Raw genomic sequence first — 27,887 nt, 5'->3', positions numbered from 1 at the left:
TACTGGACTGGCGGGCAGCAGGAAGAAAAGCAAAAACACATGGATCTTTCCTCTTAGACTCTACTTTATTTGGTAAACTAACCACCAATCACGCCCACCCACCTCCTCGCTGAAGAAGGCAGTCAGCTCCCCACACACAGAAAGGCCATGGTTTGGGGACCAACCACCATCTCCGATTCTACACGCAGGCAGCCCCGGGCCTGGTGGTCAGGTCTCCAGACCAAAGCTCTCAGAGGCAACAGACGGAAGTAAAAGGAAGCCCTCACTTCAAAGACAATGAACCCTCCCGCCCTCCTCCCTGTCCCACGGCCCCCCACACCCCAACCTACATAGAGATAGCAGAGGACAGCGCATGAGCGTGACACACAGCTTCCCTTCGGCCACGGAGCCGCACCCTCCCTGGAAGGGCGGCCTTACCACCAAGGCCTGGTGGCCGCCGTGGGGCTGGAAGCAGGTGTGACGTTAAAAACCCAGGGAGGAAGGTCTTCACCTTCGGCCACTCCCAGGTGTCCGGGAGCAGGTTTCGTTCTAAGAAACCCCCACGTCCACACAGGTGACTGTGGCTTCTGGGACAGCGGCTTAGGGAAAGGCTTCCGTGGCCAAGAAGACAGCGGCGGGGGAGGGGAGACAGGAGGGCAAAGCCTTCCCAGAGGGTCTGCGAGCGGGAGCCCTGCCCTTGGCTAATGGATCCGCGTCAGCTCCTCCACCACCTTGATCAGGTCGTCCGCCGTGGCCTCTCGCTTCATCCCGCTGCCGTCATCATACTGCGGGAGGGAGGAGGAAGGTGTGCGGGCCGCGAGGGGCTCTCCCCCTGGGGAAGGGCATGCCTGCCAGGGAGCCCTCAGAGGCCCACACCTCTCCCTTGGGGTACAGCCCAGCAGGTCTACTGACCATGAGCCTGGCTCGGAGCTGCCGCCTGGGGGACATTCTGCACTTCCAGGATGGTCCCCGGAGGCACCATCTCCAGGGAGCAATACCCCAACTGCAGCACTGGGGGCACCTCTCTTCCCGGTGGCATTCTGGGTCTGCCAGAATCCCAATGTGCCCCAAGGTGCCCTCGTTGCTAAAGCGCCTGGTGGGGACCCAGGAGGCGAGCTCAGCTACATCTCCTGTCCTCAGACTCCACTCCCCGGGCAGGAGAATGAATACATACAAGGGGCCACGGGTCTCTGGGAAGTGAGGAGGGAGGCGCCAGAGTTCAGCGGTCCCAGCATGCCCTGCAGCGGACTGTGTGACGGCCAGGGCGGGACACCGCGCAGCTCACCTGAAGGTTTGCCACCACCTCCTGCATCTTGGGCCGGCTGATGTCCAGGAAACTCTCAATCAAGTCCCCGTCGATGAAGCCGGTGGCCGGTTCCGTCTTCCGCTCCGTGTGAAAGGACCTCCAGGTGGAGGGAGTTAAGGAATGTGCATTCCGTGGAAATGCCCTGACCTCAGTCACGCCCTCTGCTCAGGCCACAAGCTGACCATCGGGACGCGAAGAGGAACAGACCCGCCTGGGAGCCTCACTGCTTCCTGGACCATCTTGGGATGAAAGACCCGGAAAAGCATCACCTGCTCCACCGGCTCTCAACAGGGCGATCTTCAAACCATGTTTTCAAAAGTACAGCCCAGGCTTCAGTCAGAGCCTGGAGGGGCGGTGCTCGCAGCGCTGCAGCCGGTGGGCTGGGTGTGCGCGCCTGGAGAACCCCCCTCCAGGCCCAGCCACGTCTGCACAGCTCAACCCACTAGGCTCCCGGAGACAAGGCATGCCCCAGCCTACACCTCAGCCCCTCCCCTGCTACAGCCAGGCCACACGGCCTCGTCACAGCACGACAAATGCCACAGACTCAGCAGGAGCCCCCACCCCCACCTCACCCCGCTTCTTTGCTTTTCCCAGCGCCTGCAGCCTCTCCAGCAAGGGTCCTCAGACACCACTGCCCCCAACAAAATCTCTGAAAGGAGGTTTCTATGTTGTCATAGAAAATGACTGTTTGACATGCAATGCCAGCAGGGCCAGAGGCAGACACGTTTCAGGGACATAAATGTAGGTTTCCAAGGTGAACCAGGTGACGCTGGGTTATTTATACTATTCTCCCTCCTGTGTGCTTGGATTTCCTGTGAGCTAAAAGGGCTGGTCCCACAGCCGTTCGGGTTCTCGGACAGCAGTGTCCAGGGCAGCTGGGTCAGGCTGCTCTCCCTGGGCGGGGCGGGCTGCTCAGCAGGCTCCCCAGGAAGGATATAAAGAGTGCTCAATCTTGCCCACGCTTTTGATGACTTTATTGAGCCGGTTCTGCATGTCCAGCAGGAGGTTGTACCAGCTCTCGGACAGGGAGGTCACCAGCCCTGCAGAGCAAAGGGCGCCCTGAGCTGCAGAGCCGCGTGGGCAGTGAGGGCAGCCCGCCCGCTGCGGCCTCCGCCGCCCATGCCCGCTCCATGCTCTTCCCTCTGCGCGGCGACTGCGCTGGGTGGGAGCCCCGGCAGGTGCGCTTACCAATCATGCCGTTGACGGTGCCGAAGAGCACGGAGCCCTGCGTGGGCGTGGACGTCTCGCCGAGGTTCTGCATGACCAGGGAGCCGTGGCAGAAGACGTTGACGAACTCGCCCAGGTGGAAGAGCCCGACCTCCTGGAGGTGCTGCCGCTCCTCATCGGTGGTGGCAGCGCTGAAAGGCAGCGCAACAAACTCACCACCCGCAGCCCCTGTGCTTCCCGGGGCCCCACAGCCCGCAGCACAGGGCTGGGCCCGAGAGGCTGCCTGTGGCCTTGTTCTCTCAGGAAGAGCCTGGACTCTGGAGGAGCCCGCGCCTGAGGGGCCCCATGTCCTCCCCACCACAGGCCGGGCCCAGCCCCCATCCCCACGGCGGTCACCCACCTGTCCTTCTGACACACGAACAGGTTAAAGGCGTTCTCGGCCCCCAGGAAATTGTCATCATCCAAGATTTCCACGGCGCTCATCCAGTTGGGGTTAAAGTCCCGAGCAATCTGAACACGAGCGGGTGCAAACGCGAGAAGTCAGCAGCGTGCGTGGAGCCTGCGCTGGGCCCGCCGTCTTTTAGCCAGAAACCCAGAGTCTGGCCTGAGGAGGCCCTGCCCGGGCCTAGCAACGGCCACTCTGGAGGCTCTCCCCGTCTCTGCCGACGCAGCCCACTGGCTGCGATTACCCAGAAGCGGAGATGCTCACGGCTCGGGATGGGGCCGCAGGACGTGCCCTCCAGGGAAACGTTCCTGTCCCCCGGCTGCCTGCCCTGCGCCAGAGACCCCCGGGCAGGGCCCCGCTGAGTGAGGCCCGCACCCCGTACCTCCTCGAAGTTGCCCTCCATGGGCTTGTAGGCCAGCAGCAGCACGGAGCGCATGAGGTCGCCCACCAGGATGAAGTCGCCCTTGGTCTTCAGGTAGAGCGCCATGATGTTGTTGTAGTGGTTGCACTCCGTGCGCAGCTCCTTCTCCGCCGTCCACTCATACAGCCGCACCTGGGGGGGCACCGCCCGCTCACAGGACCGTCCCGCCCTGTCCTCGCCCTCCCTCAGCCCGGCGCCAGGGCGCGTGGCCATGAAGCGGCCTGAGGAGGACGCGTAAACACGCCAGCATCTATGCTCATGAGCGACGACAGCAGCGAGCCCCTCAAACTGACGCCACGTTTCCCTTTACATAGAAAAGGAGCAGACAGACTAACGCTGAGTCAGCAGTAATGCCAGCACATGAAGACGACAAAAGACGGTTCCTGTGACTGAGTTTGGTGGCAGACTTGCAGAATGTTCTAGAAAGAAGCTCCATCTCCAACTTTGCCATCAGAAAGAACAAGGTAGCCTCCCAAGAATCCGCCTGTTCCAAACCTTCCTGGAACCGGTGACGTGAGCCCAACGAGAGGGAAATGAATGGCAAAGTGAACCGCCTCGCGTAACAAAGGCTCCGCAGTCCCGAGTCGGCGTTTCCTTCTCCTCCACTCAGTGCTGCTGCCGTGACAGCCACATCTCCAAGAGAATGAGATGCTTTATCATCGGCGAACAGACACCTGGCAGAACCCAGGCTGAGCCACACTCAGCTCCCGGGAGAAGCCGCCTGGCAGGCGGTTCCAGGTCCCGTGGCCCCACCTCCGGCCTCTGCACAGGAAGGACAGGATGTACGAGCCATGGTTTCTTGAGATGTGGCCAAAGAACCCTCGCTCCAGAGGGCTGGCCTCCAGGAGTCATTCATAACTACAGTGGCTGCCGCCCTCCATCAGCAGGGCCAAGGGGAGGCCTTGCTGGGCTCCACACCGCCACAGTGGCGTCCAGAAGGGGCAAGAGCGCGACACGCCCCTCCCTCTCTACCTGCCACGGAGACGGCCAGACACCACCAAAAACCCAAGATCCCCTCAGCCCGGGTTCTAGACCTCGCTGTTCAATACGGTGGCCTCGAGCCACACACGACGACACAACAGCTGGCATGCGGCTAGGCCCAGATGAGATGGCTGTCATTGTAAAACACACCAGACTCGGAAGCCTTAGTATGAAAAAAGGAAAATACCTAATAATCTTTATATTGTCCCATGTTAAGTAATACTTTGAATCCATTGAGTTAATAAAATGCGTTACTAAAATTAACTTCACCTGCTGCTTTTTGCTTTTATTCGCGTGGCTTCCAGGAAGTTTACAATTACACACGTGGCTCCTGTGGCATTTGAGACGGCAACGGACTCAACAACAACTCCCAGCTCCTCACCCAACCCCAGGGCCCCAGCGCAGTCCCGCTCCCCCTGGAGCCGCTGTCACTAGGCCGGCGCGCCCTGCTCTCTGGCCAGTCCCTTGTTGCTCTAAAGGAAACCCGTAGACCTTTTCCTAGAGCCCTGGGCCCTCTCAACTGGCTGTCCTTCCTCCCATTGTCCCTCCAAGCACCTCGCCTGCCCTTCCAGACTCCTACCACCTCCCCCTACAGGCACCAGACCACTCCCACCTCCACCCCACCCCCTTGCTCTCTCGCATACAACAGCCCTGTAGTTCTTGGTCCTCTAGCATCCACACAAATATCTTTCCAATAACTTGACCTCTGACCTTGTCTGATCCCCCTTAGAGCCTGCTGTTAAAAATAACTCGAGAGTGCCCTGTGCGCAGGTCGCCTTTCCCCAGCTGCCCAGAGCCACCGCCAGCAGCTCTCGGCGTCCCCCCGGCAGACAAGCGCGCAGTGCTCCCTCGCTGGATCGGAGTGTCCTGCGGTCCCGTCCTTCCCTTTGCTCTTTCCCCCTTTCCCACCAGACGCCTTGAGGGGTTTCCAATACTCCTCGCCCCTGCGGAACCCTCTTCCTCAGGTTCCCCTCCTCCCACCTCTCACCCAAAGTAGCCCCCGACCCCAAAGCCAACGGCCAGTTCCAACCCCGAGGTTCCCTGACGCGCGCGGGCAGCACGTGCCATTTACCAGCCCCTCCTGGTTTCACTGATTCCATCCAGACCCGCTGCCATCGCCAGCCCACCTCTCTCCTGGCTCCCCGCCCTCATCCAGCTCCTACTGACATCCTCGCTCAGATGACAGCAGACACCGAACCTCTGGTGCCGCCACAGCACAGAAGACACAGATTCAGTCCCTGCCCCGATTCCTAAGCGATAGGGTGTCAGATGCACCTTCCCCGGAGCCCCCAAGCCCCTCAGAATTTCCTGGGTGAGGAGTCTTGTTCTAGTAAGGCCACTCCTGGGGACTCCTGGGTAGTGTCAGGATGGGGTGGTCTCTCGGAAGACTAGAAGCTTGGAACTTGCAGTCCCACCCTCCTCTGGGGAGGAAGGGGCTGGAGACCAAGTTATGCCCATCGTGCCCACAGGATGAAGTCTCCACAAAAACTCCTGACCTGCAGGGTCAGAGAGCCCTCGGCTGGTGAGCACACCCCCGACCGGGAAGCGGCGCACCCCACCAGGAGGACAGCGGCTCTGCACAGGACCCTCTGAGCAGTGCCACTCACCGGCTCAAACCCCCCTGCACTGAGGAGCTGATGCTCCTGCGGTTCACAGAACCACGCCTCCCAGACCCCCAGCTCTCCCCCACCCCCTCACTGCTTTATCGTTAGCACTGGACACACCCCCCGAGGAAAGCGGGGAGACAGCCTGTGGACAATGTGTGCAGCCGGGAGAGGACAGCCCCGAGTGGCTGGGCCTCACCGTGCTATTGATGCTGGCCAACAGCTTCCCGTTAAATTCCACCATGGAGTACACGGCCCCTTTCACTTCCTTCTCAGCCACAGTCTGCAGTTTTCCTGGGGGAGGAAGAGATACTCTTGAGCCTCCTCTTGAGCCCACACTAACTAACCAGAGGAAACTCTGATGCCCCCTCTGGCTCTAAGGCCTCTGACAGCAGGAACACAGCCAGTGCAGACTGAGGGGAGCCGCCACGGAAGGATGAGCCTCAAGGCATGTGCAGTGACTCCAGACAGCATCCTGAGCTGCCCGCCTGGTGCACAGCTCTCTCAGGAGGGAGACTAATTCCATTGCGTCCACCTGTCCCAAGGTTTCTGGGCTGAAAGCTAGTCTTTAGGACCTTATGGGGGGGGGGGGGGGGCCTGAAGATACAGGAATGAACACGACGCCCTGAAGCGGGAAAGAAGTCCTACATGGCTGAGAAACCAGGATTCATCTCTTACTCGAGCCACTAGATGCTCCTCCCCCGCACCACCTCTCCCCTCCTGCCTTTCCAGGAGCAGAAGAGGAAGCCGCACGTGCGAGTGTATGTGCCGCCGCCCATCTGCTCCAGAACACATTCAGGCGACAGCCTGAGAGGACGGGAGAGAGTGGCTCATGGCGCAACGATGAGCACCACTCTCCTGCCGCTTGCTTAGCTGAGGCTCTGAAACCTGGACAGTCTGCTTCCTCTCCGAGCCTCCGAGGCTGCAGACCCCACTTACCATCTGAATACTGAAACACCACAATCCGACCCTGCTTGGGCTCCGCCTCTTCCGGGTACACCATGGCGGTGCCCACAATGAAGTAGGTGTTGGGGTCTTTGCCCAACTTGCAGGAGACCAGGCTGAGGGCATACTCGTTCTGCAGAAACTGGTGGGCATGGAGCACTGGAAGGAGAGGGGAGAGGGTGACGGCAATGGTCCCACGCGCGTGCAACCCTGCACTTCTGAGGCCCGCAGCACGGCTCCGGGCAGAGCCCCGTGGTGCCAGTGCCCGCGCCCCTGCTGCTCCTGTCTCCACAGACTCCCTTGCCAGCCGGCACTGGCCTGAGGCCCGCCCCTCCTGCCTTCTCCTCTGAGGACGGCCGAGCACAGCGTCCACCAAATCCCGAAATGCACCAGGACCCAGGCCGCCGAGTTTAGGGAGAAGGAGGTACAAAACGACAGAGCTCGTGTGCACCTTCGAAGGTGTGCTGGTCGATGATGAGGAGGTTGTGCACCTCCACCTCTTCGCCGAAGGAGGTCTCGTGCGGGGCTGTGCTGCTGGAGAACAGCTTGCTGGAGCTGACGCTGCTGGACAGGGCCTGGGGACAGAGGCGCACTCAGCACCCGGAGCGGGCCGTGCTGGGGGCGTCAGGCCGTGGGCCGGCGGGACCGGGAACAGACTGGGTCTGAGCGGGGAGAGCTCTGGAGGTTGGCGGCTCGAGTGGAACCTGAGGAGCCGGGGGCTTCGGAGGACATGGGGACGAGGACAGGGATCTGAATTCCCTCTGGAATTGACAGCGGTCCTGACAGCACAGGAAGCTGAGGGCCAGGAGAGATCACAGGACAGTGATCCACATCCATCAGGCACAGCCGAGGAGGACCCAGGGCACCTAAGAAAGGGAGACTCCACCTCCCCCAATGGGAACGGCAGGGGACACTTCCAACAAAAGGAAACGGAGACCTTCTATTGGATTCGGGAAGAAGCCCTATCATAGGTGTCTGGGAGCAGGAAAGGCAGAGAGCCCCTGGACTGAGACGGTCAGCCAACCTCCCCACCAAGTGCAGCTCGGGAACGTCCTATCGCCGGCACGCACAGGTGAGAAACAATGAGGTCAGCAGCTAGCACTGCAGCTCGAAGCTAGCTCCGTCAGACTCCAGCCCCATGCTCTCAGCTATCGTGCTACGCTGTCCCCCACTACGCACACCCTACAAAGTCCCCAACGATGAGAGAAGCATTACTCATCCTGCAAAGCTACCGAGCAGCAAAGCCACTGACAGCCACCTGTACCCCGAATTCTCACCCCTCCAGGGAGGGGGCCCAGCCCAGCTCCTGCCTGTTTTATATGTAAAGTTTTACTGGGACCCAGCTGTGCCACCAGCTGCTCATGGCTGCTCCCCACGGGCAGCGGAGCAGTGAGTAAGGCCGTCTGTCCCCGCCCTCACCTGGGTGCTGGCACTCGGCCTCAGAGCAGTTGTGCCCCCACTCGAGTCCTGAACCTCGATGCGGCTGGAGAGGACCCCAAAACACTGGGACACCTCCTGGTAGCAGATCTTCCTGCAGAGCAAGCGCAGAGCAGGGCCGTCAGAGCCGGAGCCTCCACCCACTCCCGGCCGCCCTCCCTCCGCCCGCCCGCCCGCCGCGCCTCACCGGGGAGACTCGTAGAGCGGCACCGTGCGGATGTGCAGCTTCTGGATCTCATCGATGGTGCCGATGGTGAGGGTGCTGTTGTTGGCCAGTGCCAGGCTGGAGAGAGGGTCTGGGTTAGTGAGGAGACTCGAGGAGGACAGGGTGCCAGGAGGGACTCCACAGGGAGGAAGCCGGGCAGAGCCGCACCCGCGTCCTCCGGGGCAGCGGCTCTCAGCTCTGAGGCTCAGGCTCAGGGCGCCGGGGGCGACGTCACAATCCAGATGCCTGGTCCTCCCAGGAGGTTCCCCCTAATCGGTCTGGGCAGGCCTAGGCCAGTGATGGTGAACCTAGAACACGCGTGTCAGAGGTGACACGCGAACTCATTGTTTTGGTTGATTTTTCTTTGTTAGATGGCATTTAAATATATAAAATAAATATCAAAAATATAAGTCTTTGTTTTACTATGGTTGCAAATATCGAAAAATGTCTATATGTGACATGGCACCAGTTAAGTTAGGGTTTTTCAAAATGCTGACACACGGAGCTCAAAAGGTTCGCCATTACTGCCCTAGGCTGAGGTTTATAAGCTTTCAATTCCATGCTTACAGCACTAGAATCTACAACAGAGATTTCAACAGCAACTCTGCCGAAGGGCTTGCGAAACCAGATTGCTCCCCCAAGAAGCCCTAGCATTTCCCACGCGTTCCCAGGCAGTGCCGGGGCGCTGGTGGGGCCACGCTGTGAGCTCCGCTCCAGGGAACTACACATGCTCTCTAAAGCTGCGGATTAAAACAATAAAAAATAAAAGAAAAAATGAAGCTGCAGGTTAGTCATCTGAAGCACCTGAGGTTTCCTGAGAATAAAGATTCTGAGGTCCAACCTCAGATGTGCTGAATCAGAATCTGAGAAGGCATCAAAAACACCTGTACTTTAAAAGCTCCCAGGCATCTCTGTGGGCAGCCAGACTGGAGCGCCTCTGCTCTGCCCTTCCCATTCCGCTCTGTCCGGACCGACGCTGGGGAAGGGAGCAGGGGAGGGGTTTGAGGACAAACCATGATCCTCAATCCCAGCTCCTGCTGAAGGAACAGGCTCACCTGTCAGGATAGCCATCGGAGTTGAGGGGACACATGTAGTTCACCTCCTTGAGGTTGACATTAGAGAAGACCAGCTTGTGGTTGCTGCTGTAGATGACAGTGGGGCGGTCCGAGCAGGCGAAGACGTTGGTGGTAGAAAGAGACCGGAAAGTCCTCAGCACCGTGGGCTGGGTGCCCAGGGTCACCTTCTTGCGGTCGCTCAGCAGGCCTACAGAGACGCCACCGGAGAAGGGAGGAAAGGGACAGGGCGACAGCTGGGCTGGGCAGGTCCACAAGCAGCACCTTCAGGCTACGAGGCAGCAAGTCCAGCCTCACTGGCAAAGCGCTGCTCTCACCTGTCTCGATGTTGAGCCCGAAGTAGAACAGCGCCCCGTCTCCCAAGGCACAGAGGAGGTAGTGGCTGCTCTCGAAGGTGGTCATCAGGATGGAGCGGGGAATGATCTCTGTGCGGAAGGGGGACGTTCAGGTATCGTTCCCGATCTGCCCAGTCCCAACCCAGGTCCTTAGAAGGTCCGTACCTCCACCCAGCATCTCTTTGTGCAGCAGCTCAAAAGAGGGCAGCTTCAGGATCCGGGCCGAGATGTCTGTCCAGAGGCCAATGGCACAAAGAGGGGACAGCCCATTGCTGTCCCCTAAGGGGGTGATGTCCAAGCAGGCCACTTCGTGTTCCATCTCTGTGTGGCTGAACAAAGAGGCAGATGGCAGAGGGAAGCAGCCAGGAAGAAAGGAGAACAGGGAGGGAAGGGCCGCCGGAGAGCGCACCTGATCTGCCGGAGCTCCTGCGGGTGGATCTGCAGGTAGTAGAGCGCCCGGCCCACGGCGACCACCACCTGGCTGCTGTTGCAGGAGGCCACGCTGATGTTCTTGCCCTGCGGCTCCTTCCACTCGCTGACTAGAGCTTTGGGGTCCTGGGACACCAGCCTCACGGAGGCAGAAGTGATCTAGAGGAAGAAAAGCGATGTCTCCGGGGGCTGGCAGCTCAAAAGGCGAGGTGGGGTGAAATCAAAGAGCGTCCGGGTCACTTCAAACATAAAAAGATTGCGGGGGGCGAGGGGGCGGGGCTCAGCAATCAGGCTCTCGGGATAACAAGTGCCCAAAGGCTCTCTGACCCACACAGCAGGGACAGTTAGAAGAGCTGATTCTAGTAACTAATACGTGGAAAGTGCAGCCAATAACCATGTATGGATGGTAGCACTATAACTAATTGTTTTTCTTCTTTGTGCTTTTCTCTATTTTCCCTATAAGTACCCTATATAATAAAAGGCTAATCTGCAAATTGTCCCCATGGGTGGGAGTCTGACGAGCGCTGACCACCGGGGGGCAGCATGGAACATGGTGCGTGTCAGCTACGCAGCGCTGGCAGCTCTGAAGGGCAGGACCGCAGTGGGATGGTGGAGGTGAATGGGTGGCACCAGGCTAAGGCAAGTGTGAGCGAGGCCCCTGATCACCCCGCAGTTGCCGTCTGTGGGGCGACCGGAAGGGTGACCAGCAAGTGGGTGGCACCAGGCCAAGGCAGGTGCAAGCGGGGGGCCCGACTGCCCCACCAGTCACCCCACAGATGGTGACCAGTGGCGGTGGCAGTGAGGGGCAGGGCCGGCAAGCATGCAGCACCAGGCCAAGGCAGGTGCGAGCAGGGCTCCCCAATCACCCTGCCAGTCACCCCACAGATTGGCCCTGATTGCCGCCAGGCCTAGGAACCCTACCCGTGCATGAATTTCGTGCACTGGGCCTCTAGTGTATTAATAATATGAGGAAAATGTGTGTCTCAGAAGACAGGGTATAATAAGTATTAAGACAGTAGCCCTCAAAATATACATATTAAAATCCCAGTCTATAAAAGATAATGTGAATAAACAATATACACACATTTGCAGAGGAAACAAAATTAAAAGCAACAACTCCAAAGTGAAGAGTTGTTAAATTGTTATCTCTGAGTATTGGGTTATCAAGTAATTTAATTTTTTTCTAGTCCTTTAACATTTTTAGAGCCACAAGCATGGACTGCTCTGTACTGCACTTGAAGTCAAATTCAAGGACATAGGGCCCGCCGCTTCTGTCATTACCTGAATAAGCTGCTGATGAGCCACATTGCCGCAGAAGAAGGTCTGCTGCTCATCCACAAACCCCGTCAGCTCTGTCTCCTCCACCTCCTCTCCGTTCAGCATGAGGACCCTGCAGGGGAAGGAGCCTCAGTGAGCCGGACCAGCCCCCCCGCCGCCTTCTCAGGAGCGCCTGGAGCCGGCGCAGGCTCATCTTACCTTGTCTGGCCCACAAAAGAGAGGACCAAAGTGTCATCAGTCTCCCGGGTAGGATCAGACCGCAGGGGCCACAGGCCTGGAACAAAGGTCAAGGGTTAAGATGCACAGCACAGACCGACACTGTGAGGAAGGGGCAGCTGTCCCCATGGGGAGAGAGGAGAATCTGGAATCAGTCGGGAGTTGAAACACACACTGTTCTCCCCTGGTATTAACTCTGAAGAAGTCAGACACTCCAAAACAGTGTTGAGCCTGCCACATTAAAGTTTCTAACTTGATTTCAGATAATACATTTGCATGATTCAAAATTGAATTTATTTTTAAAAAATGTAACAGAAGTCTCACTCCTTTAACCCTCCCTCCAATCCATCCTTCAAATAAGTCATCAAGAATAGCTTCAGGCCTGACCAGTGTAGCTCAGTGGTGGATGGTGACCTATGAACCAGGTCACGGTTCAATTCCCAGGCGGGGCACGTGCCCGGGGCGTGGGCTGAGTCCCCAGTGTGGTGAGAACAGGAAGCAGCTGGTCAGTGATTCTCATCACTGACGTTTCTCTCTCTCTCTCTCCCTTCCTCTCTGAAATCAATAAAAATACATACTTTTAAAAAGAATAGTTTCTAGTTTGTCCTTCCAATTTATTTAATTAAATTTATTGAGGTAACATTGGTTAATGATTCCACTTTGATAACTTAAGGAAACAGGTAAACACTGTCTTACAAGCAAATACAAGTAAAACGGCCTAGTGCACGCCGCTGTGCGTCCTGCTTTCTCGAATATGCCCAGCCCGCACCAGAGCAGAGCAGGCCAGGCCCTTCTTTGGCGTGTGCGCGGTACTGAACGATGAGGCTGTGCCAGGGCGCGAGGAAGCCCATCGCTGGACACTTTTTCAGTGGACTTTGCTGACACACATGCCACGGAGAATAACCTGACGCCGTTTTTGCTACAGATGAAGGCCTGTGGGCAGACGCCCAGCACGGGGGCTGCAGGAGACGCACTCACTGCGGCTGCTGCTGGGGAGCACTGCTCATGAGCACACGGCTCCTCACAGCCTCACCAACAGAAGGCGTGGCCAAACTTTTGGGTTTTGGTCATCTGGCGAAGAATGATATCCCTATTTTGTTTTGATTTGCATCTCTTTTAATACAAAGTGAGGCCTGTTACTGTCCATTCATGTCTTTTGCCAAATCGAGGACAGGAAATCTGGTGCTCTTTCTAGAAGTATTTTTTTTTATAAATTAGGGGGGACTGGGTCTTTGGTTAGAAAATAACATGTTTTTAACCAGTCTGCCATTTCTTCTAACTTTACAGTGTTTTGTCTTCATCATGTAGTAGTGTTTTATTTTTCTTATTGAATTTATCAATCTTTCTTTTTAGCTCCTGTACTTTGAGTCATAGTTTAAAAGACCTTCCCACTCCAAAATTAGAAGGAATTCACCAACTTCTGCGTTTAGCTTTTGTATGGCTTCATTTTTTTACATGAAGTCTTTGCTCCGTTTAGATTATGGGTTCCACCTTATCTTTTCCCAATGACTGTTACCCCAGTATCACTTATTAAAAAGGGTCACCTTCGTCTCAGTGAACTGAGATACCGCCACTATCATACACTAATTCCCTCATGTACTGTTATTTCTGGACTTGAGTCTGCTCATGGGACCCTACCTATTTTGCACTAAACCACACTTTTAGTTTCTTAAGTTTAATAGTATGTTTTGTTTAGTTTTTACTTTTTTTTTTGGTTAATCCTCACCTGAGGATATTTTTCCACTGTTTTTTTAGAGTGAGGGAGGGAGACAGGAACGGGGGAAGTAAGAGGGACAGAGAGGAGGAGAGAGAAACATTGACATGAGAGAGATGTATTGATTGACTGGGCCAGGGATAGAACCTGCAACCAAAGTACGTGCACTTGATCCAGAATCGAACCCAAGACCCTTCGGTATGCAGGCTGGTGCTCCAACCATTGAACCACACCAGCCAGGGCTTAATAATATGTTTTAACACCTGATAAGGCTAGTCCTGCATCACTGATCTTAAGTTTTCCTGGCTTTTCCAGTTTCTTGCTCTATTTGGACTTTGACTTGTCATCAAGGAAAAACCTACTGATGTTATTGGTACATTACGTATAAAAAGCTGGAGAGAGAACAGCTGTCTAACGATTTGTAAGACCTGGCTGTATCTTTTTCATTGGAACAAGCTAGCCTTCAAGAGTACTTTAAAGTTTTATGTATAGATTTTGCACATTTTTTGTTAAACTTATTCACTGGTATTTTACCTTTTTTGCTGCTACTGCAAATTGCCTCTTTCCCTCTATTTTACCTTCTAATTGTGTTCTTACTTTTTTCAAACAGTAACAACCTTTTATTACATATGTGTGTGTACACATATATACACATACACATGTGTGTGTGTATATACACATATACATATACATATACATATACATATACATATACATATAGTTGTTGCTGATTACAGAGAGGAAGGGAGAGGGATAAGATAAGATAGAAACATCAGTGATGCAAGAATCATTGATCGGCTGCCTCCTGCACACCCACTAATGGGGCTCAAGCCCACAACCCAGGCATGTGCCCTCGACTGGAATCGAACCTGGGACCCTGCAGTCTGCAGGCTGATGCTCTATGCACTGAGCCAAATCAGCAAAGATTAATTGTGTTTTTAAACGGAAGTTATTGATTTCAGTACGTTAATTTTATAACCAGCCACCCTAATGAATCCTTATTGCCTACAATTTTTCAGTTGATTCTCTTGGGTTTTGCAGTTATATGACCTCTTCCTCTCTAATTCATAAACCTCTATTTCTTTTCCGTCCCCATCCTGTTTCTTTATATTCTGAATTACTTTACTTTAGTTGTAGCTCATATTTACAACTTTAAACTGGTTTTCCCTTCTGATTCAATACAATCATCTCTTTCTTGTAATAGGTGAGTTTAGTCCATGTACATTTACTAATAGGGTAACAGGTACCTGATATATACATACTGGTACCTATGTATGGTGTCAGCTCTGTCGTATCACTTTAAGTTATGTTTACTGCTTATATATTGCAAGCCTTTCATTGTGTAGCCTTTCTTTGATCTTTTTTATTATATCAATTCTCCTGGAAGTGAAGATCTGCCTTTTGTCCTAGAAGTTACTCTCCCTTTCTATGATCTCCTCAGTCCCCACTTCCCCTGGCGGCTGTCAGCTCCCTACACACAACATGAAATTACCCTGTAGTCTTTTCCTCCCCAATCTTCCACTTCACTATCCAATGTTGGTCAATAGCGGTTTTTTTTTTCCTTAATAAATATATTTTATTGATCTTTTACAGAGAGGAAGGGAGAGGGATAGAGAGTTAGAAACATTGATGAGAGAGAAACATCAATCAGCTGCCTCCTGCACACGCCCCACTGGGGATGTGCCCGCAACCAAGGTACATGCCCTTGACCGGAATCGAACCCGGGACCCCTCAGTCCGCAGACCGATGCTCCATCCACTGAGCCAAACCGGTCAGGGCAATAGCGTTCTTTTTTAAGCTTTTAGGTATGTTTCAGCGTCTACCAGGCCACTGCACCCGTGACCTTCTTTATTCTTTCCTCTTTATTTGATCTGCTTTCCTCTAGCTCTCACCCAAGTGCCTTCCCAACACGTAACAAGGACAAAGGCCAAGGTCATTCAAGTAAGATCTGCACCCTACATCCACCAAAAGGCTACCTTTGATGCCGGGTAAGTCGATGCTGGCGTGCTCGTGGATTCCAATCCCATTCCGGATGATCCGCAAGGAGCCTTCCTTGAAAGCCCCCGAGCAAGTGACCAGCTGCAGAGAGAGACAAGGTTTCTAAACACACACACCCCCGCCACCCTGCGCCCGGCCTTCATGCTGAGGCCCAGCAAGTGCATCAGCTGCACCTGGACCCAAGGACCTGCCTGTGGAGCTGGGTGTGAGGCTGCAGACTTAGCAGAGGTTCACCTCCAGTCTCCCCAACGTCCTGACAGACAGGACATCCTAGTCCAAACAGCAAAGGCTCCTGCTACTTACCCGCAAGCTCCCTCCCCCCCCACCCCACCCCACCCCGGGGCCCTGTTTACTGGGAAGATCCCAGGACCTGGAATCAGACACACCTGCCGTTTACTAGCTGTGGGACCTTGGACGAGTTTCCTAATCTCTCTCAGCCCTTCTGAAAGGGCCAAGAACCCCTATCTCTCCGGTGCTCGTGCGGGTACGACGTACAGCAAGTGTCTGGCAGACCAAGATAGGCCCTGGGCAAATGGTGAGGCTCTTACACGCTATCTTCAGGGCGCGGGCCCATAGGCGAGCCCAGGAGGGCACAGTCTGAGTGGGCACACCAACTGCCCACCCAGGACCTTACCTGGCCCTGCCCCTGCCGCTCCAGGTCCACCACGCACATGTCCACAATGGGCCCCAGGTTGGTGAAGGTTTCCATGGCGACCACATAGGAGCCTTGCTCATTGCTGTCCACATTGAGCTAAGAAGGAAGAACAAAGTCAGTCCTGCAGCACGCCTAGCGGACCCGGAAGAAAGGGTCTTCACCCGAACACCCTCCCTGTGCCCGGAGGAGGCTGCGAAGGGGACTGCTGACGAAGGAACGTCTCCTACAGGCGGCCCTAGCCAGGCAGGGATTTCTAATGAAGCAGCTTGGAAATTAGGGAAAATGTTTGCACGCATTTTTCTGCAGAGAAGGTCCAAAATGTTCACATTCTAAAGGGGAGGCAGCCCGTTAGACCACGACCTTCTGCACACGGAGCTGGGTCTTGCTCATCATCACCCACGGCACCCAGCACCCGGCCCCGCACACAGGCTGCACGAACCGTGAGGACGAGAGCTCATCAAGGTAGGGCGTGCAACCCATCCAGTAGGAAGCTGAGCCGTACAGGCCCAGACAGGGGTGAACGGAGGGAATCCCGAGGCACTGAACACAGAATCCTGACGAAGCAGCAGTGAGGCCGCGGGAAAGAAGCGAGAGAGAAGAAAACGTCTTCTCACCTTCACAAGCTGGGAGTCACCAAGGCGCGACCCGACAAACACAACGCCGTTGTCCAGGTATGTCAAGCACTCAGCAATGGAGGTCTAGGCAAAGCCAACCCAGGGAGGCATCAGGACTCCTGTGCGACCCGGACCCGTCCTCCCCGTCAAGGCTGTGCTGAGAGCACACCTGCAGCCATGGTGCCCACAACCACCCTCCCCTTCAAACCTCAGGCCACACCACACAAATGGCCCTGATCTCTGACGTCTCTGACTTTCCATTAATCACTTCCCTACAGTCTAAGGAATCTACACTTCATCTCGAAGGCACCTGCTCCAAATGACAGCTTTAATCCCAACTTTAATCACCTCAAAACTAGTGGAAACCTCTAAAATTCACTGCCTAGTCCTTAACATGCCCTGGGAGCCTCCTCCCAGAATGTAAGTACATTACATTACTAATATGTAAGCATATTAGGTTAACTGTTCATTCTTTTCGCTGCTTTTAGTTTCCTTTCTTTTTACGCTTGAGGTAGCGCCTGGCTGCCTATGAGTTTCTCCACCATCTAACGCATTCAAACACAAACTTCCACAGCAGGACTGACCATGTGTTGCTGGGTAATGGGACCCCCAGTCACAGTGGGGGCCACACTCGTGGGGTCAGTGGGCCCCCAGGAGAATGCAGCAGAGGAGGAGCAAGCCCCACCTCTCCCAGGAGCTCCACGCGGAGATCCTTGAGGGTGACCGTGCCATCCATCTGCTCCTCCTTCTCCAAAAGCAGCATGAAGAGCCGGCCCTCCATGTCCCCCAGCAGGTAACGGGAGCCATTGGGGTCCACGCGGTTGTGACACACAATCGTGCTTTGCTGCCGAGAGGGAGGACAGTCGTTAGCGATGAAGCATCTTCCACAACCAGAGCGCAAACCACTCCCCTTCCCACCCCAGCCCCTGCGCGAGCACCCAGCCCCTCGGCCAGCATCACGTGTGCTGGTGAAGTCAGAGGCGGTTCATTCTGAGGACAATTTTCTGAGGAGTCCCATACACCCGAAAGGTTTAGTCACGTGTTATTCTCCGGGGAACTGGGACTAGAAAGACTAGCAAACAGCTGTAATTACTCACGGGACTATAAATGCTACCAGAGATTTTGTTCATTTACCCTCACTACCACTAATCACCTCCTAACACTAATGTTACTATAGATTGTTATTTATTCTCAAGGCTTCATTTTTATGACCTGAAGTTTTAAGGTTTGGAATTTTTATGACTAATTTTTAAACGTCTAGGTAATATGCCCTGGCGGGTGTGACTCAGTGGTGAGAGCATCGGTCCGCACACCAGAAGGCCGCAGGTTCAATTCCTGGTCGGGATGTGCGGGAGGCAATCAATCGATGTGTCTCTCTCATATCAAAGTTTCTCTCTCTCCCTCTCTCCCACTTTCTCTTGCTCTAAAAAAAAAAAAAATTAAAAAAAATTGAGGATTAAAAAAGTCTGTATCATTTATCACTACAGTACTTTACATGACGTGAACCCTGCAAATACTTAAATTTGCAAAATGTTTCCCTTCCTAAAGTTACCCCAGCCAATCAACGGAAAGGGTAAACCTCTTTTATTATTTCTCCCTCGTAGTGAGCAAGCTCTTTTTAAACACAAACAGGCAAACCTCTCTGTATCCCAATGACCAACACACTATCTTATACACTCCGTGCACAGACGGCAGACACCTTGACCCTCCTTCTGACAAGTGGGGAGAAAGAGAGGAGCAGGGTAAGAACGGGAGGAAAAGAGGGGGGACAGGAGGGGAAAAGGAAAGCCGCTCACCTTGATGATGGGAGGAGCGATCGCCAGGTACTTGTCCCCGTTGTGGTAGGTGATGGACTCCTGCCCGATGATGATGGCCCCGCCAAAGGGCTCCGGGACTGCAGGAGAGGGGCGCGTTAGAGGGCTCTGCACGGGGGACCCGCCAGCCTGACACAGCAGGGCACTCACCCAGTTACACGAGGCGAACGGAGACGACCGTTACTTTAAAGATCCTAACTAAGAGCTTTCCCTTTCCTCCGTGTTCCTGAGCTGAGCTTTCCCCATGACCAGAGCCAGCATTTAGGAGCCAATCTGACTGAGGAGTGTAGGTTCTCTAGCAGCGGAGACACACGGCTTTATGCGGGGCGAGGGCCAGACCAGGCGGTGCAGGTCTAGGATGCAGCCCAGGCTTTGTCAGGAGGCACGGGCGTGGGCAAGCCCCTCGGGCCCGCTTCCTCCTCTGAAGCGAAGGAGTCAGATTAGATAAACTCTACTGGTCCCTGTCCGCTTTTAAATGTTATGCTCAAAATAAAATAACGGGACTACCATCTGCCACTCTACAAATCAATGTCAGTGTTTTATAGTAAATAAAAGAAAATTCTATGTTGGGGGGAAGTGAAAAACAAGACAATCCCAAAGACGGAAATGGAGAAGGCAAAGGAGCGCGCCTTCAGAGGCGGCACATGCTGCGGGACGACACGCTTCCCGCTCCGAGCGCTGCGGGACGACACGCTTCCCGCTCCGAGCGCTGCGGGACAGACACGCTTCCCGCTCCGAGCGCTGCGGGACAGACACGCTTCCCGCTCCGAGCGCTGCGGGACAGACACGCTTCCCGCTCCGAGCGCTGCGGGACAGACACGCTTCCCGCTCCGAGCGCTGCGGGACAGACACGCTTCCCGCTCCGAGCGCTGCGGGACAGACACGCTTCCCGCTCCGAGCGCTGCGGGACAGACACGCTTCCCGCTCCGAGCGCTGCGGGACGACACGCTTCCCGCTCCGAGCGCTGCGGGACAGACACGCTTCCCGCTCCGAGCGCTGCGGGACGACACGCTTCCCGCTCCGAGCGCTGCGGGACGCACACGCTTCCCGCTCCGAGCGCTGCGGGACGCACACGCTTCCCGCTCCGAGCGCTGCGGGACAGACACACTTCCCGCTCCGAGCGCTGCGGGACGCACACGCTTCCCGCTCCGAGCGCTGCGGGACGCACACGCTTCCCGCTCCGAGCGCTGCGGGACGCACACGCTTCCCGCTCCGAGCGCTGCGGGACAGACACGCTTCCCGCTCCGAGCGCTGCGGGACAGACACGCTTCCCGCTCCGAGCGCTGCGGGACAGACACGCTTCCCGCTCCGAGCGCTGCGGGACAGACACGCTTCCCGCTCCGAGCGCTGCGGGACAGACACGCTTCCCGCTCCGAGCGCTGCGGGACAGACACGCTTCCCGCTCCGAGCGCTGCGGGACAGACACGCTTCCCGCTCCGAGCGCTGCGGGACAGACACGCTTCCCGCTCCGAGCGCTGCGGGACAGACACGCTTCCCGCTCCGAGCGCTGCGGGACAGACACGCTTCCCGCTCCGAGCGCTGCGGGACAGACACGCTTCCCGCTCCGAGCGCTGCGGGACGCACACGCTTCCCGCTCCGAGCGCTGCGGGACAGACACGCTTCCCGCTCCGAGCGCTGCGGGACAGACACGCTTCCCGCTCCGAGCGCTGCGGGACAGACACGCTTCCCGCTCCGAGCGCTGCGGGACGACACGCTTCCCGCTCCGAGCGCTGCGGGACGCACACGCTTCCCGCTCCGAGCGCTGCGGGACAGACACGCTTCCCGCTCCGAGCGCTGCGGGACAGACACGCTTCCCGCTCCGAGCGCTGCGGGACAGACACGCTTCCCGCTCCGAGCGCTGCGGGACAGACACGCTTCCCGCTCCGCGCGCTGCGGGACATACACGCTTCCCGCTCCGAGCGCTGCGGGACGACACGCTTCCCGCTCCGAGCGCTGCGGGACAGACACGCTTCCCGCTCCGAGCGCTGCGGGACAGACACGCTTCCCGCTCCGAGCGCTGCGGGACAGACACGCTTCCCGCTCCGAGCGCTGCGGGAACGACACGCTTCCCGCTCCGAGCGCTGCGGGACAGACACGCTTCCCGCTCCGAGCGCTGCGGGACAGACACGCTTCCCGCTCCGAGCGCTGCGGGACAGACACGCTTCCCGCTCCGAGCGCTGCGGGACGACACGCTTCCCGCTCGAGCGCTTTCCCGCTCCGAGCGCTGCGGGACAGACACGCTTCCCGCTCCGAGCGCTGCGGGACGCACACGCTTCCCGCTCCGAGCGCTGCGGGACAGACACGCTTCCCGCTCCGAGCGCTGCGGGACGCACACGCTTCCCGCTCCGAGCGCTGCGGGACGCACACGCTTCCCGCTCCGAGCGCTGCGGGACAGACACGCTTCCCGCTCCGAGCGCTGCGGGACGCACACGCTTCCCGCTCCGAGCGCTGCGGGACAGACACGCTTCCCGCTCCGAGCGCTGCGGGACGACATGCTTCCCGCTCCGAGCGCTGCGGGACGCACACGCTTCCCGCTCCGAGCGCTGCGGGACGCACACGCTTCCCGCTCCGAGCGCTGCGGGACAGACACGCTTCCCGCTCCGAGCGCTGCGGGACAGACACGCTTCCCGCTCCGAGCGCTGCGGGACAGACACGCTTCCCGCTCCGAGCGCTGCGGGACAGACACGCTTCCCGCTCCGAGCGCTGCGGGACGACACGCTTCCCGCTCCGAGCGCTGCGGGACGCACACGCTTCCCGCTCCGAGCGCTGAGGGACAGACACGCTTCCCGCTCCGAGCGCTGCGGGACGCACACGCTTCCCGCTCCGAGCGCTGCGGGACGCACACGCTTCCCGCTCCGAGCGCTGCGGGACGCACACGCTTCCCGCTCCGAGCGCTGCGGGACAGACACGCTTCCCGCTCCGAGCGCTGCGGGACGACATGCGTCCCGCTCCGAGCGCTGCGGGACGCACACGATTCCCGCTCCGAGCGCTGCGGGACGCACACGCTTCCCGCTCCGAGCGCTGCGGGACGGACATGCTTCCCGCTCCGAGCCCTGCGGGACAGACATGCTTCCCGCTCCGAGCCCTGCGGGACAGACATGCTTCCCGCTCCGAGCGCTGCGGGACAGACACGCTTCCCGCTCCGAGCGCTGCGGGACAGACATGCTTTCCGCTCCGAGTGCTGCGGGACAGACACGCTTCCCGCTCCGAGCGCTGCGGGACGCACACGCTTCCCGCTCCGAGCGCTGCGGGACAGACACGCTTCCCGCTCCGAGCGCTGCGGGACGACACGCTTCCCGCTCTGAGCGCTGCGGGACGGGCGGGCAGGTGAGGAAGGATCAATGGGAACCGGCCCAGACCCTGAAACCCGACCAACCTGCAATCACCATGGAAGCTTCCGCCTCTACGTTCTCCTGTTTCCAAGGGCCCTTATTGAACTCCTTCTCCCGCAGAGACACCTCGTAGGTTTTCACGTGCCGCCCCTGAGGGTCCTGGGGGGGAATGGAATCATTAGCCTGAGGAAAGGAGACGGCTCAGGAGGGACAGGTGAGCGCCACCCAGCATCTGACTTCCCATGACAGCTTCCCAGCCTGGCTGGGCAGCCTGCCACTGAGGCCTACAATACCGACAGCAACCACCAATGAACGTTTACAAATGAGAAAACATGAGCCCGAGCCAGTGTGCTCCGCGGTCAGAGCGCCATCCTGCGCTCCGAAGAGTCACAGGGTCACTCAGTTCCCGGTCAAGGACACTTACCTGGGTTGCAAGTTCCATCCCTGGAGGCCACCAATCACTGTGTCTCTCTTACATCCATGTTTCCTAATCCCTCTCTCCCTCTCCCTGCCCACCTCCCTGCCACTCCCTCTAAAAATCAATGGAAAAAATATCCTCAGATGAGGATTAACAACAATAAAAAAAAATAAAGTTGTCACACTGTACTAACCATTATAACATACAAAGTAAATACACAGGGGTGTGTGTGTATGTATATGTATGTGTATATGTGTGTTCTACATTCATTCCTTAGCCTCGAGGAAATTACAAAATAGCTCAAGAGAAAAAATAACCCTATTGAGAAGCTAAATACATATAAATTTTAAAAATTTTCATGCTAAATTCTTAAAAGCATTCTGATGCAGGGATGGTAGGGAGAGAGAGCACATTGCTCCTCTCAAGTTAGTCAAAACCTCCAGGCCTGCCCCTGTCAACACCAGCTCCCTCCTTTTTCTGAATCATGACTCACTTTGTCCTGGAGCGATCGGGCATCTTTGCGAGATAGGAGCTGGGTTTGGGGGAAGGATGGCCTCAACAAAGGCCAGACCAGGGTTTACAAGTTATGAAAGGAATTCAATGTTTTTCAGGGCAGGGACCACGCCTTAACCACTGTGACAGTTCCTGAAACACTTTCCTATCTATAATAATAAAAGGGTAATATGCTAATTAGACCGGACATCTTCCGAACGTCCTTCCTGATGAAGCCCAGGCCAGAGGGAAGCCAGTCAGGGTCCCGGGTGCCTGCTGGCGGCCAGAGGAGGGAAGCCTGGGACCCGGGTGCCAGAGGGAAGCGGTGCCGACAGCCGGGGGAAGGCAGGCCTGCTCTTGCACGAAGCCAGGGCTGCAAGGGCTCAGCCCCTTGCACGGATTTCTTGCATCAGCCGCTAGGAAGTATATGTTGTCAAGAGGAACTTTTGACACAAAAATAGGAGGTAAAGTCATTTTTAGTTGATGGAAACATTTTCCCATCAGTGATTAAAGTAAGACCCAACTTCACAGAAAGTTTAGCCTGGGTCTGCCTCTGGAGACACGCACAGAGGACAGCTCGTTCACACTGGCGCCCGCGGCGGGAACATGCAGAGGCAGACTAACCAACATCACCATTTTAAGGGCCTGATAGTTACAAAACTGAAGAAGGGAGAGAAATTCTAGGTTTTTATTTCAGCTCTGACAGTTAACGCACTGTAAAAAAGAGCAGACAAAATTTCCGAAATGGCTTCGACCTTATTCCAATGACCCTTATTCCAACCAGCCTCAGAACCAGAACTCTCCCAGTGGCACCAAGAAGCCTACAAATAGTGCACGCCCGCGCACGTCCAACAATTCACACAGCCATCCGTGCTCTCACGTCCACACAACACCCGGACTTGGGCGCTTCCTTCCAGCACTTACTCTGCCATGCGAGTAAGATGACCTCCTGCGTGTGGCCCTCTGCGAAAAGGCTGAGATTTTACCGAGACAGGCATGTTAATCCAGTGCTCTGCCACCTGCCCCCGCAACAGATCTGCCCAGAGAACAGCTGCCCACCAGCAGCTCTGCTGAAGTTTTGAGCACAGACTAAAATAGAAGTCAAGAGCCAGCAAGTCCCCAGAAAGTGAGTGAGGAATAAAATGCAACCTCTTCTTAGAAGACATACATGAAGCATCCCCAAGACGTTTCCTCTCTGCGTGGGAAGGCAACTCTCAGACCGTTTCTCTTGAGTTCTTTCAATTGGTTTTTTTTGAGAGAGGAAGGAAGAGGGAAGCGCATGGCCGTGCTGCTCCACTTATTAACACGTTCGCTGGTTGATCCGTCTGTGCTCTGGCCGGGAACAAACCCGCAGCCTTGGCACATTGGGACGACACTGTAACGAGGCAACCGGCGGGGCCCTTTCTGTTTTAATAACCCCCTAGCACGCCAGTAAGAGGCCAAGATCAAGTAGAAACTGGGTCACCCTACAAAATCTCCAAGGATTAAAACCTGCTGCAAGCCTCAGAGAGCTCGCTTCCTCCACAGTCAGTACCACTGCACTCAAGTCGCAAACCCAGCCTGACCCACATCGTCCCGAGCATTTCAGAGCAAATACAGTAAGTACTCCTGCCGACCCTCCTACGAAAGCCAGGCAGTTCACGCAGCGAAAATGACCTCCTACTAGGCCCACCACACAGCTTCTCCCCTCTCCGCCCGATCCAGCACCTGGTAGACAAAACAGATGGTAGGTGCTTGGCAGCCATAGAGGAACTTGACGTCGATGACATGCAGTTCCTCCAGGCGGATGTTAAAGGCCTTGAGCTCCTTGTTGTCCCGGTCCAGTGGAATAACCTTGAAAAGGCCGTCGTAGAGCCGCAGGCCAATCATCCGGCACTCAGGGTCAATGATGCCGATGATGCCGGTCTCCGAGGGCCGGCCGATTCGGTCCTGGGAAGTAACACTGGGTCAGAGAAGAGACTCCACACCCACAGCCACAGAGGGCCCGGCACCGCTCCCCCAGGACGGGTTAGGAGAGGCGGTCGAACTGGGGGCATCTGCGTGACAGGCAGGAAACCCAGTGCCAGTGCCTGTCTTTCTGTAAAACACGGAACTCAGTGGATTCTTTCATTTACCCTGTCCCCTGGACCCTGAGTAAACTAGACAAGCCCTTTTTAAAAGCCCAAACCCTGCGTGCTTTCTCCTTGTTTCTCTGGTCACGGAGAGAGCTGCCCCCAGCACTTCCATCTTCTCCATCAAACCCTGGCCTCCCCACCCCCGCTTGCCTCAGCCAGAGGCAGCCCCTCACCTGGACGTTGCCATGGGCGCGTGTGATGATGTCGATGCTCTCACCGCTTTGCTTGTACTCCAGGATGCAGGCGTTGTACTTAGCTGTCAGGATAAACAGCAGGTCCTTGCTCTCCCCCTGGAAGCCAAAACTATGCTATCAAAAGAGGGTCTTTTAAAACAGACATTCCTGGCCAGCCTGTAAGCATCATTCTTTAAGCATGCTAACTTACTTACGCACTTTTTTCTCCCTGAAGAGAAAATCTACAGTGAGTATGTAACAAACCTACGCGCGCACACTCGAAGGGCGTGCGAAAGCCCAGAACTGGAGCTGGTAATCACCCAATCCTCACTGTCGTGAATCCACACCTCTCTGCTCTACATTCCGTGTCTTCATCTATTTCCGTATCGAGCTAATCGAAATCATCCCTTTCAGTTCTGAAGATGAATGCAATGACTTCTCTAATCTTCTCCAAGTATTTGGAGAAAGAAGGAAAACACGTGAATAACAATGAAGCTAAAATGGGTCTACAGTCTTACTTATTATTAGCACAGACCCCCACACTGTGAGTGTTTTCATCAAAGAGGCTGTAATTAAGGTTCTGAACCCACTGCTTTCTTGTTAGGTTCATTAAGGTACAATCAAGTAATATGGTGCCTCATTAAGTAAAAACACTTGAATTATAATAACAATGTGATAACTATTAACATAACAATGAATGCTTGCTATGGGCCAGGCCCCGTGTTATTAAATCATTTAATCTTCACACTAAACCAGGGGATTGGATACTTTTATCCCCATTTTGCAAACAGAAAATAAGACTCTGGAAGGTGAAGTGACACCCAAAGTTAGAATTAATAAGGACTGAAGCCAGGGCTGCCCTGCTCCGGAGCCGATGCCCGGAGTCACCATGGCGACCCACAGCGTGGTGACCGACATTTCCAACGGCTGCCATTTCCCCCTCTCACAGAGGTCCACTTGCTCATTTTTTCCCTTGTCAACTTCTCCCGGTTCTAGGAAGCTTGTTCAAGAATATAAATTAACGCCTGCCATTCCAGAGGAGTCGGTGCTCTCCTAAGCCTTTCCCCACCCATCCCAAGCACCGACGTAGCACAACCTGAGGCCCTCTTCGCTGCTGGGCCCAGCCCAGAGCACGCACCTTGGGCCTGAAGAGCTCCATGACGGCGACCTTCCCGTACATGCCCACCTCCTTAACCGGCCGGAGCCCCTCCGCGGTGACCACATAGATCTCCAATCGCGTATTCTTGGCAATCAGCAGGTTCAAGTCTTCCGCTGACGTGAAGTGTCCTGAAGGAACAGACAGATCCTCTCACTGCTAGAGCCACAGCTTCGGAATTCCCACTTAATTCATAGATCTCCCCAGCTCCCTCCAGCCTCTCACTCCCATCTCACCCAACCCCGCACCTCAGAGAGTCTCGCTCAGGCCGTCACGAAAGCTGCTTCTCTGATCAGACTAAGAAAATCAGACCAGGAAACCTGGACAGGGCTCAGGGCAGCATGACAATGACTGTGAACCCCCTCCCAGGGCTCTGCGCCCCCCACTTCCCTTTTCCTTTTGCTAGGGCCGCCTATCCTCTAACCGAGGGCTGCTGGGCCAAGACTGTCCGTTTCCCTTAGGTCCTTACCTAAACGTCCACAAAATCTTTCCCGGACAAGCAGGCCGGGTCAGAGGCATTCTGGGAGCTCTGCACCCAAACACCGTCTGTCCGCACCCCCTGCCCGCCCGGCCGTGGACCAGCCAGCACCCTCACCCACACTCTGACGCTGCCAGCTCTCTGACAGCTGTTTGTTTTGGAATCATAAGGAGCATTTGCTGGAAGTCTGAGGTCCTCATTTTGCTGAAAACCGGGTTCAAGAGGACTGATTATTCCCGGGTCCTGGACACCCGTGTTCTCAATCAACGAGGCAGACCCAGCGCGGGTCGGGCCCCGCTCCCCGCCCTTCCAGCAGCGAGTCAACAACAGCCCCGGGCCAGGAGGACTCATCCCGTCCAGCTCGGGGCGGGGGCGCGGGCGAGCGCTCCCCACACCCCTCCCCGCTCCCCGCCCCCCCCCGCCCCAGGCTCTCCCCAAGGCCAGTTCTACCCCCATCGCCACCGCCACGGCCCCTTCCCCCGACCACACGAGGCCCATCTCGGGGCCCCAGCAGCACCGCACGACCGACTCACACTTCGCTCTCTGTCCTCCTGGGCCCGCCCGGGTCCTCGAGGTCAGATGACCTCCCAGGACGAAAGGGGACCCCCGAAAGCAGCCCTGGAGCCCCCAAAAGGCGCATGCGGACACAGCTTCTTTGGAGTCGGGGGCTAGGAGGTTCCTCGGCCGCCGACGCCCCCCATCCCCCGGGCCGGGTCCCGCCCGGCCGCCCCAAGAGTCGCGGGCGTCCCTAGGCCGCGGGGGCCCCCGGATCCCGCCCTCGCCGGGGTCTCCGGCCCTGGCAGCCTCACCGGTCACGCAGCCGTTCACGGCGGTGGGCTTCTGCGCCGTGACCACGTAATTGTACGACATGTCGAGGGCTGGGGCGGCCTGTCGAGACGCGAGCGCGACGAGAGAGAGACGGACGCCGGCGGAGACACAGGGGGCCCGACCCGCGCGGCGAGCTCCACGGCCGCTGCCTCCGCCCCGCAGACACGTTGCAGCCCAGAGCGGCCGGGGCGCGGGGCATCACGGGACGGCTTCACCTGGCCTCCTGGAGGACTCGCGGCGCCCCGGGCGGCCAATCAGGGGAGGCCCCGCCCCGGAGGCC

General features: G+C 56.5%; 1 protein-coding gene across 2 annotated transcripts; it reads right to left on the bottom strand.

The window, feature by feature from the left end:
• Positions 1 to 46: 46 nt before the first annotated feature.
• On the bottom strand, positions 47 to 27,800 carry DDB1 (damage specific DNA binding protein 1). 2 transcript variants are annotated; one of them, XM_036295743.1, is made up of 27 exons: positions 27,589 to 27,800; positions 26,284 to 26,432; positions 25,146 to 25,262; positions 24,566 to 24,787; positions 21,993 to 22,107; positions 18,599 to 18,696; positions 17,488 to 17,646; positions 16,803 to 16,886; positions 16,168 to 16,284; positions 15,512 to 15,614; positions 11,804 to 11,879; positions 11,609 to 11,717; positions 10,308 to 10,486; positions 10,064 to 10,227; positions 9,881 to 9,988; positions 9,546 to 9,753; positions 8,473 to 8,568; positions 8,268 to 8,379; positions 7,300 to 7,423; positions 6,843 to 7,007; positions 6,103 to 6,197; positions 3,280 to 3,450; positions 2,853 to 2,962; positions 2,474 to 2,643; positions 2,223 to 2,325; positions 1,265 to 1,388; positions 47 to 764 (listed from the first exon to the last, which is right to left on the bottom strand). In XM_036295743.1, exons 1-27 carry the CDS (start codon positions 27,647 to 27,649, stop codon positions 681 to 683), a joined length of 3,423 nt encoding a protein of 1,140 aa, XP_036151636.1. In that variant the 5' UTR covers positions 27,650 to 27,800; the 3' UTR covers positions 47 to 680. The 2 variants fall into 2 exon arrangements, with proteins under 2 accessions (XP_036151636.1, XP_036151638.1); XM_036295745.1 differs by having other exon boundaries at positions 26,332 to 26,432.
• Between the last annotated feature and the right edge of the window lie 87 nt (positions 27,801 to 27,887).

This window comes from Myotis myotis, unplaced genomic scaffold (assembly GCF_014108235.1).
Source record: "Myotis myotis isolate mMyoMyo1 unplaced genomic scaffold, mMyoMyo1.p scaffold_m19_p_27, whole genome shotgun sequence".
Lineage (NCBI taxonomy): Eukaryota > Metazoa > Chordata > Mammalia > Chiroptera > Vespertilionidae > Myotis > Myotis myotis.
This window is presented reverse-complemented; position numbering and strand designations above follow the sequence as displayed.

What these genes read in the sequence shown, in the direction of transcription:
- DDB1 (XM_036295743.1), bottom strand. Translation starts at nt 27,649, where the DNA reads ATGTCGTACAATTACGTGGTCACGGCGCAGAAGCCCACCGCCGTGAAC. An exon ending in CCATCTGTTTTGTCTACCAG is followed by an intron (nt 22,108 to 24,565) that starts GTGCTGGATCGG and finishes ATTCCCCCCCAG; the next exon opens with GACCCTCAGGGGCGGCACGT. An exon ending in CACCGTCAACGGCATGATTG is followed by an intron (nt 2,326 to 2,473) that starts GTAAGCGCACCT and finishes TTTGCTCTGCAG; the next exon opens with GGCTGGTGACCTCCCTGTCC.